The sequence below is a fragment of the Leptonychotes weddellii genome, chromosome 6 (genome assembly GCF_054177405.1).
Source record: "Leptonychotes weddellii isolate Sample4059 chromosome 6, ASM5417740v2, whole genome shotgun sequence".
In the NCBI taxonomy this organism is placed as follows: Eukaryota; Metazoa; Chordata; class Mammalia; order Carnivora; family Phocidae; genus Leptonychotes; species Leptonychotes weddellii.
The window spans coordinates 48,094,772-48,114,033 of NC_138374.1; the positions used below are offsets into that span (position 1 = coordinate 48,094,772).

At 38.0% G+C, this 19,262-nt stretch overlaps 1 protein-coding gene across 3 annotated transcripts in view; it reads left to right on the forward strand.

Annotated features, from left to right (window-relative positions):
- ECD (ecdysoneless cell cycle regulator) overlaps positions 1-19,262 on the forward strand; it is a 38,529-nt gene that overhangs the window by 3,488 nt on the left and 15,779 nt on the right. For all 3 annotated transcript variants that reach the window (XM_081822911.1, XM_081822910.1, XM_081822909.1), the window contains 7 exons: positions 1,235-1,352; positions 4,632-4,719; positions 4,836-5,014; positions 6,255-6,447; positions 7,218-7,346; positions 9,126-9,254; positions 11,378-11,463. In XM_081822911.1, the coding sequence (XP_081679037.1) occupies positions 1,235-1,352; positions 4,632-4,719; positions 4,836-5,014; positions 6,255-6,447; positions 7,218-7,346; positions 9,126-9,254; positions 11,378-11,463 (922 nt within the window). The remainder of the gene's footprint in view (positions 1-1,234; positions 1,353-4,631; positions 4,720-4,835; positions 5,015-6,254; positions 6,448-7,217; positions 7,347-9,125; positions 9,255-11,377; positions 11,464-19,262) is intronic.

Here is a 19,262-nt window from a genome sequence, read left to right on the forward strand (position 1 = left end):
TCCTTTTTTTTTCTTACTAATACAAGATTTTGTCAATTTTGTAATGTTTCAACAAACCAAATCACTTTATTTTTTTCTATTTTTCTCTTCTCTGTTTCATTAATCTCTGTTCTAATCTTCATTATTTCCTTCCTTCTGCTAGCTTTGGGTTAGCTTTTCTTGTTCTCGTTCCTTAAGGTGTAAAGTTAGGTGGTTGATCTGGGATCTTTTATAACTATAAACTTCTTAGCACTGTTTTTAGTATGTTACGTGTTTGTTTTCATTTGTCTCAAGGTATTTTCTAATTTCCCTTGTAATTTCTTCTTTGACCCTTTGGGTTGTTTAGGAGTGTATTAAATTCTACATATTTTTGAATCCTGCATTTGTTTAAAAAAATTCTGCTTCATCTAAATTTAGCTTCCTGGGGCGCCTGGGTGGCTCAGTTGTTAAGTGTCTGCCTTGGGCTCAGGTCATGATCCCAGGGTCCTGGGATCGAGCCCTGCGTTGGGCTCCCTGCTCAGCGGGAAGCCTGCTTCTCCCTCTCCCACTCGCCCTGCTTGTGTTCCCTCTCTCGCTGTGTGTCTCTCTGTCAAATAAATAAATAAAATCTTTAAAAAAATAAAAATAAAAAAAATAAATTTAGCTTCCTGGGCACCTGGGTGGCTCAGTCATTAAGTGTCTGCCTTTGGCTCAGGTCATGATCCCAGGGTCCTGGGATCGAGCCCTGCAGCAACAGGCTCCCTACTCAGCGGGAAGCCTGCTTCTCCCTCTCCCACTCCCCCAGCTTATATTCCCTCTCTTGCTGTCTCTCTCTGTCAAATAAATAAATAAAATCTTAAAAAATATATATTAAAGAAAATAAATCTAGCTTCCTTATATTCCCGGAACACTGTATTGTCTGCCATGCTTATATGCCTTTGCACATGCTATTCTCTTTTTCTGGACAACTTACTCCTGTCATTCCTCCAAGTGAGCATAGCTCAGTATGACATTATTTATGCTCACATCCCCCAGTGCATACGTCTGTTCATCATCTTGTTTTGAGATGGCGTGGTGGTCCATCTCCTGTTGTCTAGACCTTGGGTCCTCATAACTAGGCTTTTTATATCCTGTTCAGGATTGCAGCCCCAGCTCCCCGTATAGTACCTACAGCATGGTCAGTCAATGAATGTTTGTTTATGTGAATGATTACTTGCATTTTTATGTGCCCTGACAAATTTATTTGGTTATTTGATTGCTTTTCTCTTGTTTTTAGGAGATGTTCCTGCTCATATGTTTGGCATGACAAAGTTTGGGGATAACATTGAAGATGAATGGTTTATTGTTTATGTAGTAAAGCAAATTACAAAGGAATTTCCAGAGATAGTAGCAAGGTATTAGTTATTTTAATAATCTAAAGGAATTCTTTTGTTGAGACTGACTACGTTTTTATCCATTTAGTAAATTTTTTTCGGTAGTCTGGTGGAGACTGTACAAATTTGAGACATAGATTTTGAAGGTGACTTTGTGTTTTCTTCCTTTTCTCTTGTGACTTCCTTTTCTTGAGGAAAAATTAAAGTACATTGGAGAGCTTAACTTCCAAAATTTTTAAACAAAACCTGCCTATTTTAGTTTTTTTTTAAATAATTCTCATTATGAAAGACTAAACGCAGGGCGCCTGGGTGGCTCAGTCATTTCGGTTTCTGCCTTCAGTTCAGGTCGTGATCCCAGGGTCCTGGGATCGAGTTCCGCATCAGGCTCCCTGCTCAGCGTGGAGTCTGCTTCTCCCTCTGTCCCTCTCCCGACTCGTTTTCTCTCTCTCAAATAAATAAAATCTTAAAAAAAAAAAAAAAAGAAAGGCTAAATACAGATGGTAAAAAAAATCCAAACAATACCAAAGGGTGTACTACTGTTTAAAAAAACTGTAGTAAAAAATCCCATTTGTATGTACATATATATATTTTACAGATTTCTTTACTATGTATTCCTCTATTATACTTTAACTGTATTTTTTGAGAAATACAGAAAATGTTAACAAAAAATCAGGGAACAGTTGTATTGAAAGCAAAGTAGGTAACACTGCATTCTAATCTATTTAAAATGGGAACTGATAGTTCTCTGTAATTACCAAGTTGTGTCAGCAGAGGGCGTTTCACCCATTTGCCATATGTTCTCCTAGTGTTCCTGTCAGTCCCCAAATTCTAATCTATCCCCTCAACCTCTTCCCCAGCAGAACAAAAAGAAAAACAACTCTGAATATTATTATATTAAAATTTCAAACATGAAAGTAGAGAGAATAAACTCATATGTACTTAACACCCAGCTTCAAAAATTTTCAATTCATGGACATTCTTACTTTATCTATACCTTTCCGCTACTCCCCCATTACATAGCAAGATTATTTTAAAGCAAATCACAAACATGCCATTTGATCTTTAAATACTTTAAGATGTAAATATAAGAGATAACTCTTATTTTAAACACTACCGTTACCACACCTAAAAATAATTAGCAATCATTTCTTAACAAATAATAGCATTTTAAGTGAACAAACACAAAGATATCCATTTCTGTCTTTACAAGGATAATAGGGAGAGGGCAGTGCCTTTGTGTATGGATTTTTATCTTCATTTTATTTTATTTTTTTAAGATTTTATTTATTTGAGAGAGAGATATACACACACACAGCATGAGCAAGGGGAGGAGCAGAGGGAGAAGCAGACTCCCCACTGAGCAGGGAGCCTGACGTGGGACTCCAGGATCATGATCTGAGCTGAAGGCAGCTGCCCCAGATTCTGATCTTTATGTAATGATGGCTCATACCTACACCAGGCCTATAAAGCTCTTTAAATAATAGACATCTACTGTCTTACCAGTTTTTTAAACAAATTAGAAAAAGAAAGAACTTCCTCTATGTCCCTGACAGATTAATCTTCCTAAGGTAGGGCTCTAACCATTTTTCTACCCTGCTTTGAAACCTTTCATTCCTTTTGTGTATAAAACTATGCTCATTCTCATTGAGTCTGCTAACATTAAAAAAAATTTTTTTAATATTTTATTTATTTATTAGAGAGAGAGAGAGCACAAGCAGGGGGAGAGGCAGAGGGAGAGAGAAAGGGAGAAGCAGACTCTCCATAGAGCAGGGAGCCTGATGCAGGGCTCAATCCCAGGCCGCTGGGATCGTGATCTGAGCTGAAGACATATGCTTAACTGACTGAGCCACCCAGGTGACCTGACTGCTAACATTTAAAGCTCTTCACAAAATGATACAACTGTGGGTTGTTTTTTTTTTTAAGATTTATTTATTTATTTTAGAGAGAGAGAGCAGAAGCAGCAGGGGCAGAGGGAAAGAGAGAGAGAGAATCTCAAGCAGACTCCATGCTTATCGAGGACCCCAACCCAGGGCTCAGTCTCACAACCCTGAGATCACTACCTGAGCCAAAACCAAGAGTCAGGCGCTCAACCAACTGCTCCACCCAAGCGCCCCATAACTCTGCTTTTCTAGTCTTGTTATTTACTAATTGTCATTCTCCAAATATCCACCTTAAATATCCACCTCCATAATTTTGCTTATACTATTCCCTCTCCCAAGAACATCTCTCCTTTTCTCCTTATATCCACCCATTAAAAGCGAAAAAATCTTTTTTCCCTTTTGTGTGTGTGACAAGAGGAGAAAATAAGAATTTATATTCCTATTAGCTAGATTATGCATAAGGAACTTCTAGAAGGATAAACAAGAAATAACAGTGGTTGGAGAGTAGGAAAGGGACATATAGGGACAAAAGTAGGAAGGAAACTTTTTCATTATGTAACTTTTTATGTATTTTTTTAAAGTATAATCATGTGACTGCCTTACCTATTCAAAAATTTAAATTTAGGGGCACCCGGGTGGCTCAGTTGGTTAAGCAGCCAGCTCTTGATTTCAGCTCAGTTCGTGATCTCAGGGTCCCGGGATCAATCCCCACATCGGGCTCTGTGCTCAGTGGGGAGCCTACTTCAGGATTCTCTCTCCCTCTGCCCACCCCCGCACATATGCTCTCTCACTCACTCTCTCTCTCTCTAAAATAAATAATTAAAAAGTTAAAATCTTTAAAAAAATTTAAATTTTGGGACGCATGGGTGGCTCAGTTGGTTAAGCGTCTGCCTTCAGCTCGGGTCATGATCCCAGGGTCCTGGGATCGAGTCCCACATCGGGCTCCTTGCTCAGTGGGGAGCCTGCTTCTCCCTCTGCCTGCCACTCCCTCTGCTTGTACTCTCTCTTGCTCTTTCTCTAGCAAACAAAATCTTTTTTAAAAAAATTTTAAATTTAAAAAATGTGATAGAAATGAAACAAAAACAAAATTATCTCTCAAGGTCCAAGTAACTTCCATAAATGCTTTCCGAATCTCGGCGCTAGGTGATTTTTTTCTTCTTTTGACACCCTATTGTATATTTTTCATATTTTTGTCTGGTGTTATTTATTTATGTACTTATTTTTTCTCCTTATCATCTCCAAATCCTCCTTCAATTTTAAAATCTTCTTCAGTACTTCATGGTGTCTTATTATAATAATCTATACATAGCATGTATTCAGATATTTACTAAAATGAAAGAAAAAATATTAGAATAAATGTGTTTTGATTAGTAGCATATATGTGCTTTTTCAATGCATATTAGAATTTCTTCTGCATTAGGATTGAAGACAATGATGGTGAATTCTTGTTAATAGAAGCTGCTGACTTTCTCCCTAAATGGTTGGATCCTGATAATAGTGCCAATAGGGTAAGTATACCCAAATTTGGAAAATTTACAGAGATGAAATCATGTTGTAACATTTTTCATATGTACCTAGAGTTTGTCAGTGCCCAGAATGAAAATTAAAATGTATCATTTTGCAGGTGTTTTTCCACCGTGGAGAATTATGCATTATTCCTGCACCAAGGAAACGTGGAGCAGTGTCCTGGTTACCCACCACACCCCCAACAATCCCGCAAGCATTGAATATAATCTCAACACACCCAGAAGAAATTTTGGCTTCAGAATCTATACGAGCTGCTGTGAATAGGCGCATCAGAGGGTAAGAAAAATATTTTCATTGCTAGTGAAGGAGCCTTTTTATTTAGTGCAACTCAAGTCTCTCAAATGTAGAATTTCTTCCACCTAGATTAATGCTCATTTTCATTCTGTCTTCCTCCTTCATGAAAGTGGCTAACAAATTAAATTTACATATTTTAAAATTAAGGCACAGGGGCGCCTGGGTGGCTCAGTCGCTAAGCATCTGTCTTCGGCTTGGGTCATGATCCCAGGGTCCTGGGATCGAGCCCCGCATCAGGCTCCCTGCTCAGCGGGAAGCCTGCTTCTCCCTCTCCCACTCTCCCTGCTTGTGTTCCTGCTCTCACTCTCTCTCTCTCTGTCAAATAAGTAAATAAAATCTATAAATAAATAAATAAAATTAAGCCACAGGTATATCTTTAAATTCCCATTCATAGGTGTTAATATTCCACTCCCAATATTTTTGCATTTATTTACTTAGATACTGTGGCTAAGTATTATCTATATCTATAGATAAAAATTTTGAGACCAATAGGAATGAAACCTAAGGGAGCATTATGTACTCTGTGGTTCTGGGGCTCTGGATGGGATTCTTTGACCTATGTGGAACACTTTAGGTTCTATTCAGAAGAGCCTTCACCTAATAACATATTAGTTTGGCCTTTCGAATTTGAGTACCTATTCTATGTTTAGCACCATTCAAGTTTTAACAATATAAAATCTCTTTTAACTTTGTTCAATATGCTTTGTATCATTGTTTTAGAAGAATGAACTGTGATTTTATCCTTGTTCCAAAGAATAGTAGGGTTTTCATTTTGTCTTTATTAAACTACCTTTTTTTTTTTTTAAGATTTTAGTTATTTATTTCAGAGAGAGAGAGAGAGCACAAGTGGGGAAGTGGGGAAGGGCGGAGGGAGAGGGAGAGCAGACTCCCCACTGAGCAGGGAGCCCAATGCGGGGCTCCATCCCAGGACCCACAGATCATGACCTGAGCCAAAAGCAGATGCTTAACCCACTGAGCCACCCAGGTGCCCCTGTTGAACTACCTTAATTCCTTTTCTTTATTTTCCATTTTTTTCTACTTTTGCTCTTCCCTCTCTTCTTTTCTGCAGTTTTTAGTGTATTTGGTAGCTTTATCTTCACCTTCCTTGTCATTCTACATCTTACTCTTGATGAACCAAGACAATATAAGAGGAAATAAATGGTAGAAGAATTCTAGATATTTACATATCATAAAATAAAAATAATTATGTGACCTGTCACAGATACCCAGAAAAAACTCAAGCCTCCCTTCATCGTGCACGCTGCTTCCTTCCAGCTGGCATTGTAGCAGTGTTAAAGCAGCACCCCAGATTGGTGGCTGCGGGAGTCCAGGCGTTTTACCTGCGGGACCCCACTGACCTGCGAGCCTGCCATGTTTTCAAGACTTTCTTGCCTGAAACACGAATAATGACATCGGTAAGATAGCTCTCTTGGTCATTTAGTTTCTGTCACTGGAAAAAGAGTTGAACATCATTGTGTGCTAGAAAAAACTGGAAATATTTTGTTTCCTCCTGGCAAGTTAATATACTTTTTTTTCTTTTTTCTTTTCTCCCACCCGTGGAGGAAGATTTCAAGAGACTTCACTTCCTATTTAATATCTAAACGTTTCTTAGATATTTTCTGACCATATTTTTCCTATTTTATTTTCTTCTTGAGAATAAAACATTTCAGGGCACCTGGGTGGCTCAGTCGTTAAGCGTCTGCCTTCAGCTCAGGTCATGACCCCAGGGTCCTGTGATCGAGCCCCTCATCAGGCTCCCTGCTCAGTGGGAAGCCTGCTTCTCCCTCTCCCACTCCCTCTGCTTTTGTTCCCTCTCTTGCTGTGTCTCTCTCTGTCAAATAAATAAATAAAATCTTAAAAAAAAAAAAAAAAGAATAAAACATTTCATTTCTTCCAGAGACTTAAGAATTATTCTTTATCTTCTACCCACCCAAATTGCCATATAATGTAACTAATGAGAAGAATTCCATTAGTGATAACTAAAACGTAGATAGTGAGGTCAATTTTGTGGTATGTGAATTATGTCTCAATAAAGCTGTTATTAAAAAATGTTGGCAGTGAATAGGTTGGATCTTCTTTGCATTTCATATGAATATGAAGCTCATAAATGAAATTATGAACTGTGAAATGATAGTCAAATTTTTACTTTCAGGAAAACTAATGTATTTTGTGTTCCAATGTCCAGGTGACTTTTACTAAATGTCTATACGCACAGTTGGTACAACAAAGATTTGTGCCAGACCGGCGGAGTGGATACAAGATGCCTCCTCCATCTCATCCTCAATATCGAGCCCATGAATTGGGCATGAAGTTGGTAATGAACCATAAAATTTTATATTCTTCCTTTAGGTAAAAGGGCTCTTAATGGAATAATGATACAGCATAGAAAGTCTAGAAAAATACCTTACTTATGTGAGAATGTAGTAAAATATGGCATCTCAAACAAGAAGGAAAAATGGGTTGTTCAGTTAATGATAATAGAAAAACTGTGAAGCTGTCTAAAAAATTAAAGTTGATTCCCTCACACCTATCCCAAAATAAATTCCAGGTGGACCAAATATTTAAAAGAGAACATTGAAACCATAAAATCTGAAAGAAAACACAGGAGAATTTTTGATAATTTGCGTAGGAAAGGCCTTTCTTAGCAGGACTTGAAACCAGAGCTATTAAAAAAAAAGACTGATAAATTTGATTATTAAAGATTATGCATTTCTGGGGCACCTGGGTGGCTCAGTCAGTTAAGCGTTCGACTCTTGATTTAAACTCAGGTCATGATCTCAGGATTGCTTGAGATTCTCTCTCTTCCTCTCCCTCTGCTCTTCCCTCCCCCTTCTAAAAAAAAAAAAATTAAGCATTTCTGTGTGGGAAAGAAAAACCCCATAACTAAAGTCAAAAGATAGTAAACCTGAAGAAAGTATTATATTTGCAATTTAAATTAAAAAGAGCTAATTTCTTTAATATATAATAGAATTCCTACAAGTCAATATGAAAAAAAATACTAATTAATAAAAAATGTTGAGAAACTATGAACAGACAGTCCACGGGAAAGGAAATACAAATGATTTTTAATCTAAACATAAGAAAAATGTTGGCCCTTGCTCATAATAAAAGTAATGCAACTTAAAGCTATAAAACAGTGTTTTCTACCATTTGGCAAATATCAAAAAGTTTGATAATATATATTGGATTGATGAAAATATATATAGAGAGAGATACTTTCAAACATCATTGATGGGAATATAAGTTGATTCAATCTCTTATAACAATTTGTCAATATCCATCAATATATAAATGCACAAACCCTTCTGCTCATTTTCACTTCTAGATATTTATCCTCCATATATTTTACATGTGTACAAAGATGTATGAGGATACTCATGACAGCATTATTTGTAGTAGCAAAAGATTGGAAACTGCCTAAATGCCTATTAGTAGAGAAATAGATAAATTACGGTCTACCTATGCCGTGAAATGGATAAATTTGTATGATCATATAAAATGATCTCCAACACATGTAACTTGGTGAAAAAGCAAGGTTTAGAACAGTGTATATGTTGCCATTTAATGACGAAAGGGATCCAGTAGGACATACACAGACCACACATCTGCTTAAGTGCATACATTACTTCTGAAAGGATATGCAAAAATTGGTAACAGTAGTTTTCTCTAGAGTGATCAGGAAAGCTCCCTGTCTGACTTATTTTGCTATGCTCATTCATTATATTTTTAGTCAGAAGACACTTAAAATAGAGTGATTCCCTCCCTTCCCTTTCCTATGTCTAAGGCCATGCTGAATTCATTTATAATTTCTGTTAGACAAGAAACCTTTTACAAGCCTTTTTTTAAGTTTAAATTTCTGGTTTTGTAATCAGCAAGAAAAGAAATCTCCTTGAAGAGAACAAGAATCTTTGTTTTGTATTATTTGCTTTCCCTTTATAATTTTTAGTAATCTATGGAAATTGAAAAACTTAGAAATAGATTTTTCATAAAATTCAGTGTTATAAATGTCCATATGTCCAGTCACCTAGGTCTTAAGTGTGGCTAAATGGAAAGAAAGTAACTTAATAATGAAAATTCCATCTATTCCATCTAGGCTCACGGATTTGAGATCTTATGCTCCAAATGTAGCCCACATTTTTCTGACTCCAGGAAATCCTTCATGACTACCTCACCACTTTGGGCTGGCTTCCTTGAAAGTCTGAAAAAGAATGATTACTTTAAGGTAGGACTTGCAATGCGATTGTAAAACTGTACAATCCAGGGAAAATCAAGCTAGTGAATTAGGGTTCTATGGTCCTTATTTAATGTGTAACATTATTATAGAAGCTAGAGTTAAAAGGGACCATTCTAATTCAGTGTTAATGAGGGGGTAACTATGAACTGTTTCCAGTATTTTAGAAAAATTACTAACACTTGTATAGAGCGCTGAAAGTTATCATGTATCAGAAGAACAACTGGGGCAAATCATAAGGCAAACATGAAGACACCAAATAGAAAAATGAACAAAGAGGGGCGCCTAGGTGGCTCAGTCATTAAGTGTCTGCCTTTGGCTCAGGTCATGATCCCAGGGTCCTGGGATTGCGCCCCGCATCGGGCTCCCTGCTCAGCGGGAAGCCTGCTTCTCCCTCTCCCACTTCCCCTGCTTGTGTTCCCTCTGTGTGTCTCTCTCTGTCAAATAAATAAATAAAATATTTAAAAAAAAAAGACATGGATTTAAAAAATTACAAAAAGACAACTAACAAATTTTTCTTAAAATATTCACTCTCACAAGTAGTAAGGATATACATATGAACACAATAATACTTTTTCATATATGTGAAAAAGGATCTGTATGATATTTAGTGCTATTGAATATGTAGTGAAGTTAATATTCCTATACATTGCCATAACATTGCATATTGTTAGAACTTTAACTGGAAAATAATTTGTAATGTGTTCCAGGAGCTATAGAAAGGTTCAAACTGAGAACCTTCACTTTGAATAATCTATTTTAAGGAAACATCCAAGAAGTAGAAAAGTCCATTAAGAATATGATATAGGAACAGACATTTCTCCAAAGAAGACATATAGATGGCCAACAGATACGTGAAAAGATGCTCAACATTATTAATCTTCAGAGAAATGCAAATCAAAATCACAATGTGTGCAAAACAGAATCACAAACATCTGTCAGAATGGCTAAAATCTAAAACACAAGAAACAAGTGTTGGTGAGGATGTGGAGAGAAAGGAACCCTTCCTTGTGCACTATTGGTGGGAACACAAACTGGTGCAGACACTGTGGAAAACAGTGTGGATGTTTCTCAAAAAATTTAAAAATAGAATTATCATATGATCCAGTAATTCCACTACTGGGTATTTACCCAAAGAAAATGAAAACACTAATTCAAAGGGATACATGCATTCCCATGTTTATTGCAGCATTATTTATAGCCAAGGGAAGCAACCCAAATATCCTATCAATAGATGGATAGGTAAAGAAGATGTGATCTATATATTACTCAGCCATAAAAAAGAATGAAATCTTGCCATTTACAACAACATGGATGGATCTAGAGTGTAAAATGCTAAATGAAACAAGTCAGAGAAAAACAAATACCCTATGATTTCACTCATGTGGAATTCAACAAACAAACCAAATGAACAAAGGAAAAAGACAAAAAATGGACTCTTAGCTATAGAGAAAAACTGATGGTTACCAGAGGGGAGGTGGGGGAATGGGTGAAATAGGTGAAGGGGATTAAGAGTACACTTATTGTGATGAGCACTGGGTAATGTATAGAATTGTTGAAACACTATATTGTATCCCTGAAACTAATATAACACTGTAGTCTAACTATACTGGAATTAAAATTTTTAAAAATATGATGATATAAAGACTGTAGCAATATGGCAAAGTGCTTATGATATTATAGTCTATTTTTGATAGAATATAAAATATTAAGTATGAATGCCAAAATAAACATACATGTGAAAATCAGAAATGGTAGTTAAAGTGGGATTATGCTGTTTTTTGTTTCTATTTGTACTTTGTTTTATAAATTACTAATCAGTTATTTTTTAACAACTAATTAAATATTAGAAAATGGCAGAAAATCATCCAAATTGGAAAGAAGTCCTTAAAGGTGAAAAGGATTAGGTACTACTACATATAGCCTAGTCCCCTTATTTGGAGAAACTAGAGCCCAAAAAGGTACATTAATGACAAAACAGGGATTGGACTCAAGCCTCATGATTCCTGAATAATGTATCACATACTGCCTCCCTGAAAATTGCTGGTGAGCAGGTTATTTTAATGATACCATGTAAATAATGTTCTGATAGGCCTTTTTTTTTTTTTTTTAAGGGACTGATAGAAGGTTCTGCTCAGTACCAGGCAAGGCTAGAAATGGCAAAGAACTACTTCCAACTCTCAGTTAACCAACCAGAAGGGTGAGTTTATCACTACCTAACCGTGGCAGCAGAGTGGTAACCTGCCAGAAGTTAAGGAGTTCCTCACTCTTGAGATAGTTGCAGGAGTTGGAATTGCCGTATTTAAAGAGTTAATGGCAAGGATCATGACTGTTGAAGGTGCTGAAGATGGGGGAGAGGGGGTTTTGCTACAGAAGATCACTGCGTCTGGCATCATCATCATCTTCTAATGGCTAACATTGGTAATTATAAAGTGTAGGCCACTTTAATTTGTCAAATCTCTCTTACAGTCCTATGAAATAAGTATGATTATTACTGTTCCCTATTTACAGCAGAGAAGCTGAGGCCAAGAGAGATTAAATAGTTTGCCAAAGGTCACACAGCTAGTAAGTGACAGATACAGGATTTGAACTCAGGTAGTCTGATATTGAGCAAATGCTTAATTCCTATAGGAGCCCTTGGCTGTGTCTAGCTACTTTTAGGTGGGTCTGAAACACAGAATAAAGCAGACATTGATCTTTTAAATCAAATCTCATTCTGAGCTGCCATATATTTCCTGGGGGAAGAAAGAAATGAGCACAAGGTTGGAAGGAAATGGCACCCCTTTAAAATTTAATAAAATGGAGGTCTCATAATGGTGGAGTAACATATCCAACTAAGCCCCTGCCAATTTTAATTATAAACTCTGGACAGAATATAAGAAACAATTATTTGAAGACACAGTAGAACAACAAAATAAGGCAAAAACTGAAGGAAATAGGACCCTTAAAAGAAGATCAGAATAGATGTGGACCACATTATCTGAGTTGTCCCTTGAGGTCACTTCCTAGTCAGTGCAGCACCAAGGAAAAAATAGAGCTCTAGCCGAAGGCCTCAAGTCTTATTGAGCTCAGGAATCAAAGGTCAGAATTTGAGTATTGGAAAAAATTCAATTTATGTTTGCAAAATTGAATTTGAGATACTCAAAGCTGTTAAATAATATGAAAGAATAGCTTTGTACATATTATGGTTAAAAGGTCCCAAGTTGTGTTTCTCATTTTGTTGTTGGGTTTTGTTTTTTTTTTTTTCCAAATAAAACTTTCTGGTTTTGAAGTCCAGTCATTCTGCTTGCATGGCAAACATCACTTCTTTGTGTGATAGAATGTTCTTTGAGGACTGGTGAAGCAAAGTTGATGCTGAGAGAACTCTTAACATCAGTTGTCCGTGAGATAATAATGACTTTACAGCAGTCCTTATTCTCAGAGGTGTCTGCGTGTGCCTTTGTCCCACTCCCATCAGTTTTATGGCAATAATTGGTGGCAAGAGGATTCCTTCTTAGGGTATCATTTCAGAAAACTTGGGAAAGAGAGTCAGGAGAGTAAAAGAGGTGGCCCTCATGGTTAGGAGAATCTCCCCCAGATGATTCCCATCTGCTTCAAAGGGCCACTCTGCTTGTAGAGAAGTGTTACTTTACAGACTTGGGTTAAAGAGATGTTAAGAAATTAGAGAGACTCGTGTGTAGGAAAGTTAGGGCTCCTTGCACAAAACAAATAGATTGGTGGTTCGGTAGTTCTTTTTAAATAATGAAGTTCGTGGGGTGCCTGGGTGGCTCAGTTGGTTAAGTGTCTGCCTTCAGCTCAGGTCATGATTTCGGCGTCCTGGGATCGAGCCCCATGTCGGGCTCCCTGCTCGGTGGGGAGCCTGCTTCCCCCTGAGCTCATGCTGTCTCTCACTCACTCTCTCTCTTTCAAAGCTTAAAATAAGTTCGTTGTTGTTACAAAATAACATTCACTCATTATAGAAAATACAGAAAGATGTAATAAGGAAAATATTTATACCAGAGAGTCAACTATTATTTTGATCTACTGCCTTCCAGGATTTCCCTCCTCCCCATTCATCTAGTTATTTTTAAAACATTTTTATACTATATAAAAATTTTATATCCTGTCCATAATTTTTACTCATTATAATCTTACTTTTTCCCGACATTAAAAAGTCTTTATAAGCATAATTTTAAAGAGCTGCATAACATTTCAGGAAATGGATGTGCCATAACTTACCATATTTTTACTACTGGAGAAAGAATTATAAGTAGTTTACATATCCGACATTTAATTTTTTTTTTTTTAAGATTTTTTTTTTTAAAGATTTTATTTATTTATTTATTTGAGAGAGAGAGAGCAGGAGAGGGGGGAGGGTCAGAGAGAGAAGCAGACTCCCTGCTGAGCAGGGAGCCCGATGCGGGACTCGATCCTGGGACTCCAGGATCATGACCTGAGCTGAAGGCAGTCGCTTAACCAACTGAGCCACCCAGGCGCCCCATATCCGACATTTAATTTAATTAATTTATTTATTTAAGATTTTATTTCTTTGACAGAGAGAGTATAAGCAGGGGGAGCGGCAGGCAGAGGGAGAGGGAGAAGCAGGCTTCCCACTGAGCAAGGAGCCTGATGCGGGGCTCGATTCTACGACCCTGAGATCATGACCTGAGCCAAAGGCAGGCACTTAACCGACTGAGTCACCCAGGCGCCCCTACATGTCCAACATTCTAAATAATGTTGCAAAAGAGACTCCCATTCCCCAAACCAGGGTAGCTTCTAAACAGTTTAAAACCAAACTCGCATCTCCCTCCAGACCTGTTCTTGAATTCCCAGTGTTTTGTTTTGTTTTTTTTTAATACCTGGATTAATATCACAGACTGCTTCCCACTCTCTTTTTTAAGAGTACTACCATCCTCCTTATCACCTAGACTTCCTGGCTCTCCTTGGATCCAGTCTCTTGATCCTTTTTATTATTATCTTGTGTCTTGCATTTTTCTTTTTTACTGCCTACCTACTCTAATTATTGTTTCTTTTTTTTTGGCTTATTTCTTGAACTATGGCAATACCTAAATTTGTTTCCCAACTTCTAGCGACTCTTCACTTCCAATGCAACCATTACAGCCAGGAGAATCTGCTTGAAATATATCTTCAATCATCTTTAATCCCTCTCCTAAAAATTATTAGAGATTGTAAAAGTGAAAGATTGAACAATGTAAGTGTCCATCAATAGTAGATAAATGGGGCGCCTGGGTGGCTCAGTCGTTAGGCGTCTGCCTTCGGCTCAGGTCATGATCCCAGGGTCCTGGGATCGAGCCCCACATCGGACTCCCTGCTTGGCGGGAGGCCTGCTTCTCCCTCTCCCACTCCCCCTGCTTGTGTTCCCTCTCTCGCTGTCTCTCTCTCTGTCAAATAAATAAATAAAATCTTTAAAAAAAAAAATAGTAGATAAATGAATTGCAGTGTATTTGTATGATGGACCACTATCCATTAGTTAACCAGAGATTAGCTAAATGTACATGAGTCTATTCAGGATTTCTCAACCTTGGCACTGTTTACATTTTGGACCAGATAATTCTTTGTTGTGGGAGATGCTCTGTGTATTATAGGATGTTTAGCAGCATCCCTGGCCTCTACCCAGTAAATGCCAATATCACTCCACCCAGCCCCCAATTGTGACAACCAAAAATATCACCAGACTTTGCCAGATGTCCTCTGGGGGCAAAATTGTCCCCAGTTGAAAACCACTGATCTTTTGTTTTTTTGTTTTTTATTTATTTGAGAGAGAGAATGAGAGAGCACAAGAGGGGGGAGCGGGAGAGGGAGAAGCAGACTCCCTGCTCAGCAGGGAGCCCGATGCGGGACTCGATCCCAGGACTCCAGGATCATGACCTGAGCCAAAAGCAGTCGCTTAACCAACTGAGCCACCCAGGCGCCCTAAACCTAAAGTCTTCCTATACTTATGGAGCTTACATGCTAGTGTAGGAGAAAGACAGTAAATCACTATATGATATTAGATAGTGATAAGTAAGTGCTTTGAAGAGAAAACAGTGTATGAGGAAAGAGACGTACAGGCTGCTCTTCTAAAGATTTTATTGATTGATTGATGATTGATTGATTGTACGAGTAGGGGGAGGGGGAGAAGGAGAAAGAGAATCCCAGGCAGACTCTGTGCTGAGCGTGGAGCCTGACACAGGGCTCAGTTCCATGAACCTGAGATCATGATCTGAGCCAAGACCAAGAGTCGGTGGCTCACCCAACTGAGCCACCCAGGCACCGCTAGGCTGCTATTCTAAATAGGTTGGTCAAAGAGGCCTTTCCAAGGAGGTTCTGTTTGAGAAGAGACATAAATGAAGTGAGGGAATGAGGCATACAGGTATTTGGGGGGGAATAAAATTCCAGGGAAAGAGAACAGCAAATATAACAAATGTGTGTGTGTGTGTGCACGTGTGTGCACACGCACACACTCCGTGGACCAGAAGGATCATTTGTGAGAGCAGTCACCTCTGGGTAATAACGGAATGGGTTGGAACTGATAATGTTGATCATCAAAGGAAAAGTACTAGCTTTATCTATAAATTTTTAAAGTACATGCATGTTTAATTTTTTATGTTAAGGGTAATCAATCATTCCTTTAGACTGGACGTAAGTATAACAATATTATAATTCTAGGTGGTAGGATATGGACATTTGTTATATCATCTTTTTTTTTTTTTTTTTTTGCTCTATCTTTTGAACTTGTCTATATTATTTAAATCTCTTAAAACAAAAATTAAAAATAAAAAGCCATCAGTGATCACCCACTGCTTATTTCATTGAGTCCAAACTTAGCCATTTCAGGCTCACTGTGCTCTCATCCCAGTCCATCTGTTCAGCTTCGTCTTCCACACTTTTGCCAAACTGAACACCATTTGCTTTGTGAACATGTTCTTCACTTCTTTGCCTTTATACTAATGCTCATTTTCCCCTTTGCCTGAAGTTCCTCTACCCTATCTTACTTGTCAGAATCTTCCCCATTCTGGGTGCCTGGGTGGCTCAGTTGGTTAAGCATCTGCCTTGGGCTCAGGTCATGATCCCAGGGTCCTGGGTTCGAGCCTCGCGTTGGGCTCCCAGCTCAGTGGGAGTGTGCTTCTCCCTCTCCCCCTGCTCCTCGCCCTGCTCATGCACTCGGGCTCTCTCTCTCTCCGAATAAATAAAATCTTAAGAAAACATCTTCCCCATTTTTTTTAAAGATTTATTTATTTTAGAGAGAGAGCATGTATGAGCAGAGGGAGAGGGAGAGAGAGAATCTCAAGTAGACTCCCCGCTAAGTGCAGGGCTCAATCTCATGACCCTGAGATCATGACCTCAGCTGAAATCAAGAGTTGGACACTTAACCGAGCCACCCAGGCCCCCCACCCCATTCTTTAAGGCCTAACTCAACTACTTCCATTGTCTTTATCATTTTTTTTTAAACTTCTCTGTAGTTAATGTAATTAATTACCTTCTCCTGTGACTCTTCACAGCATTTGGTCCAACTCTTGATTTTGGCTCAGGTCATGACCTCAGGGTTATGAGATTGAGCCATGCACAAGCAGGTAGTCTGCTTGAGATTCTCTCTCTCCCTTTCCCTCTGCCCCTCCCCCTGCTCACACTCTCTCTCTCTAAAATAAATAAATATGATTTTATATTGTGTAATTTGTTATGATTATTTGTGTATTTATTTTTTTCTCTTAGTAATATTTGCATAATATGATTATGTCACCTATATGATTTAGCAAGGTGTGCAAATCTTTATTTAAATGAATGTAAGTCCATTCTATAACTTGATTTGCTCCATTATAAATAGGTCAGACAGGGTTCCATCAGTTTATATAACAGGTCACATTGCCATCATAAAATAACATGCTCATCATACAGATAATATCTCTGTGCATTACTTCCTCGTCAGTTTACTGTAGGAGGATCATAAGATAGTATCAGAAGACTTCGAGACTTTGTTCTAACTCAATGACCTTTCAAAAGTTATAGAACTTCACTGAGCTCTGGTTTTCTCATCTGGAAAACAGGATTATTACCTCATAATAGTAATTGGAGGACTAAATAAGAAAATGTATTTAAAGTGCTACCCTGGGGCGCCTGGGTGGCTCAGTCATTAAGAGTCTGCCTTCGGCTCAGGTCCTGATCCCTGGGTCCTGGGATGGAGCCCTGCATTGGGCTCCCTGCTTGGGGTGAGCCTGCTTCTCCCTCTACCTGCTGCTCCCCCTGCTGTGCTCTCTGTCAAGTAAATAAAATCTTAAAAAAAAAAAAAAATTAAAATTAAGTGCTAGCCTAGCATATTATACATGCAAGATTAATTTTAGTTCATACTTTCCTCTGGGTTTTCTTTTTCTCATATATATGCTATATATAAATTGAAACAGTTGTACTCAGTCAGCAGCTTCATAATGGTGTTCCATGCATCCTGTTGCAGAACCAAAGGCAAAGGTGAAATGGATACATCTCTGAGCTTCCAAACTCCATTTCAATCAAAGCAGTTTTTCTTTTTCAGCTTTACTGAGAAATAATTGAGGAACAAAATCATAAATCTTTAAGGCATACATCATGGTGATTTGATATTTGTACATTTGAAGGGATCTAGTTAATTGGCAGTTCCATCACCTCACATATTTATCTTTTTGGTGGGGCAATTTGAACATTTAAGTTCTACTCTCTGAGCAGATTTCAATTGTAAGATACAGTGTTATAGTCACCATGTTTTACATTAGATCCTTAGATGGTATTTAGAAACTTTGTACCCTTCCTTTTACCAACCTCTCCTTATTTCCCTCACTCCCTAGTCCCTGGCAACTACTTTTCTACTCTGTTTCTATGAACTTTACTTTTTTTTTTTTTTTTTGAGATTCCACATATATGTAATACCATGCAGTGTTTGTCATTCTCTGTCTGGTTTATTCCATTAGCATAATGACCTCAGGGTCAATCCATTTCACAAATAACAGTATTTCCTTATATATATTTCTCTGAATAATATATGTGTATATATTTATTATATATATTTGTAATTGTAATACAATTTATAATATAATTGTATTAATATAGCACATCTCCTTTATCCTGTCATCCATTGGTGGACACTTAGGTGGTTTCCATGTCTTAGCTATTGTGAGTAAATCCTGCAGTGAAGGGAATTGCAGGTATCTCTTCAGTATCCTGTTTTCATTTCCTTTACATATATACCCAAAAGTAGAATTGCTGGATCATATGCTAGTTCTGTTTTTAATTTTTTGAGGATTCTTCATACTGTTTTTCATAGTGATTGCACCAATTTACATTCCCCAAAGCATGGGGGTTCCCTTTTCTCCACCTCCTTACCAACTCTCTTGTCCTTTGGTAATATCCATTCTGACTGGTGTGAGCTGATACCTCATGGTGATTTTGATCTGTATTTTCTTTTTTTTTTTTTTTAAAGATTTTATTTATTTATTTGAGAGAGAGAGTGAGAGACAGCATGAGAGGGAAGAGGATCAGAGGGAGAAGCAGACCCCCCGCCGAGCAGGGAGCCCGATGCGGGACTCGATCCTGGGACTCCAGGATCATGACCTGAGCTGAAGGCAGTCGCTTAACCAACTGAGCCACCCAGGCGCCCTTGATCTGTATTTTCTTGATGACGAGTGATGTTGAGCACCTTTTCATGTACCTCTTGGCCATTTGTACATCTTGTATTCAGGTCCTCTGCCCATTTTTAAATCAGATTGTTTTTAACTGATGAGTCATTGAACACTACATCAGAAACTAACGATGTAGGGCGCCTGGGTGGTTCAGATGGTTAAGCATCTGCCTTCAGCTCAGGTCATGATCTCAGGGTCCTGGGATCGAGTCCCGCAGTGGGCTCCTTGCTTGGCGGGGAGTCTGCTTCTACCTCTCCCCCCTGCTCATGCTCTCTCTCTGTCTCAAATGAATAAATAAAATCTTTAAAAAAGAAAAAAAAAGAAACTAATGATGTAGTGTATGTTGGCTAATTGAATTTAAATTAAAAAAATT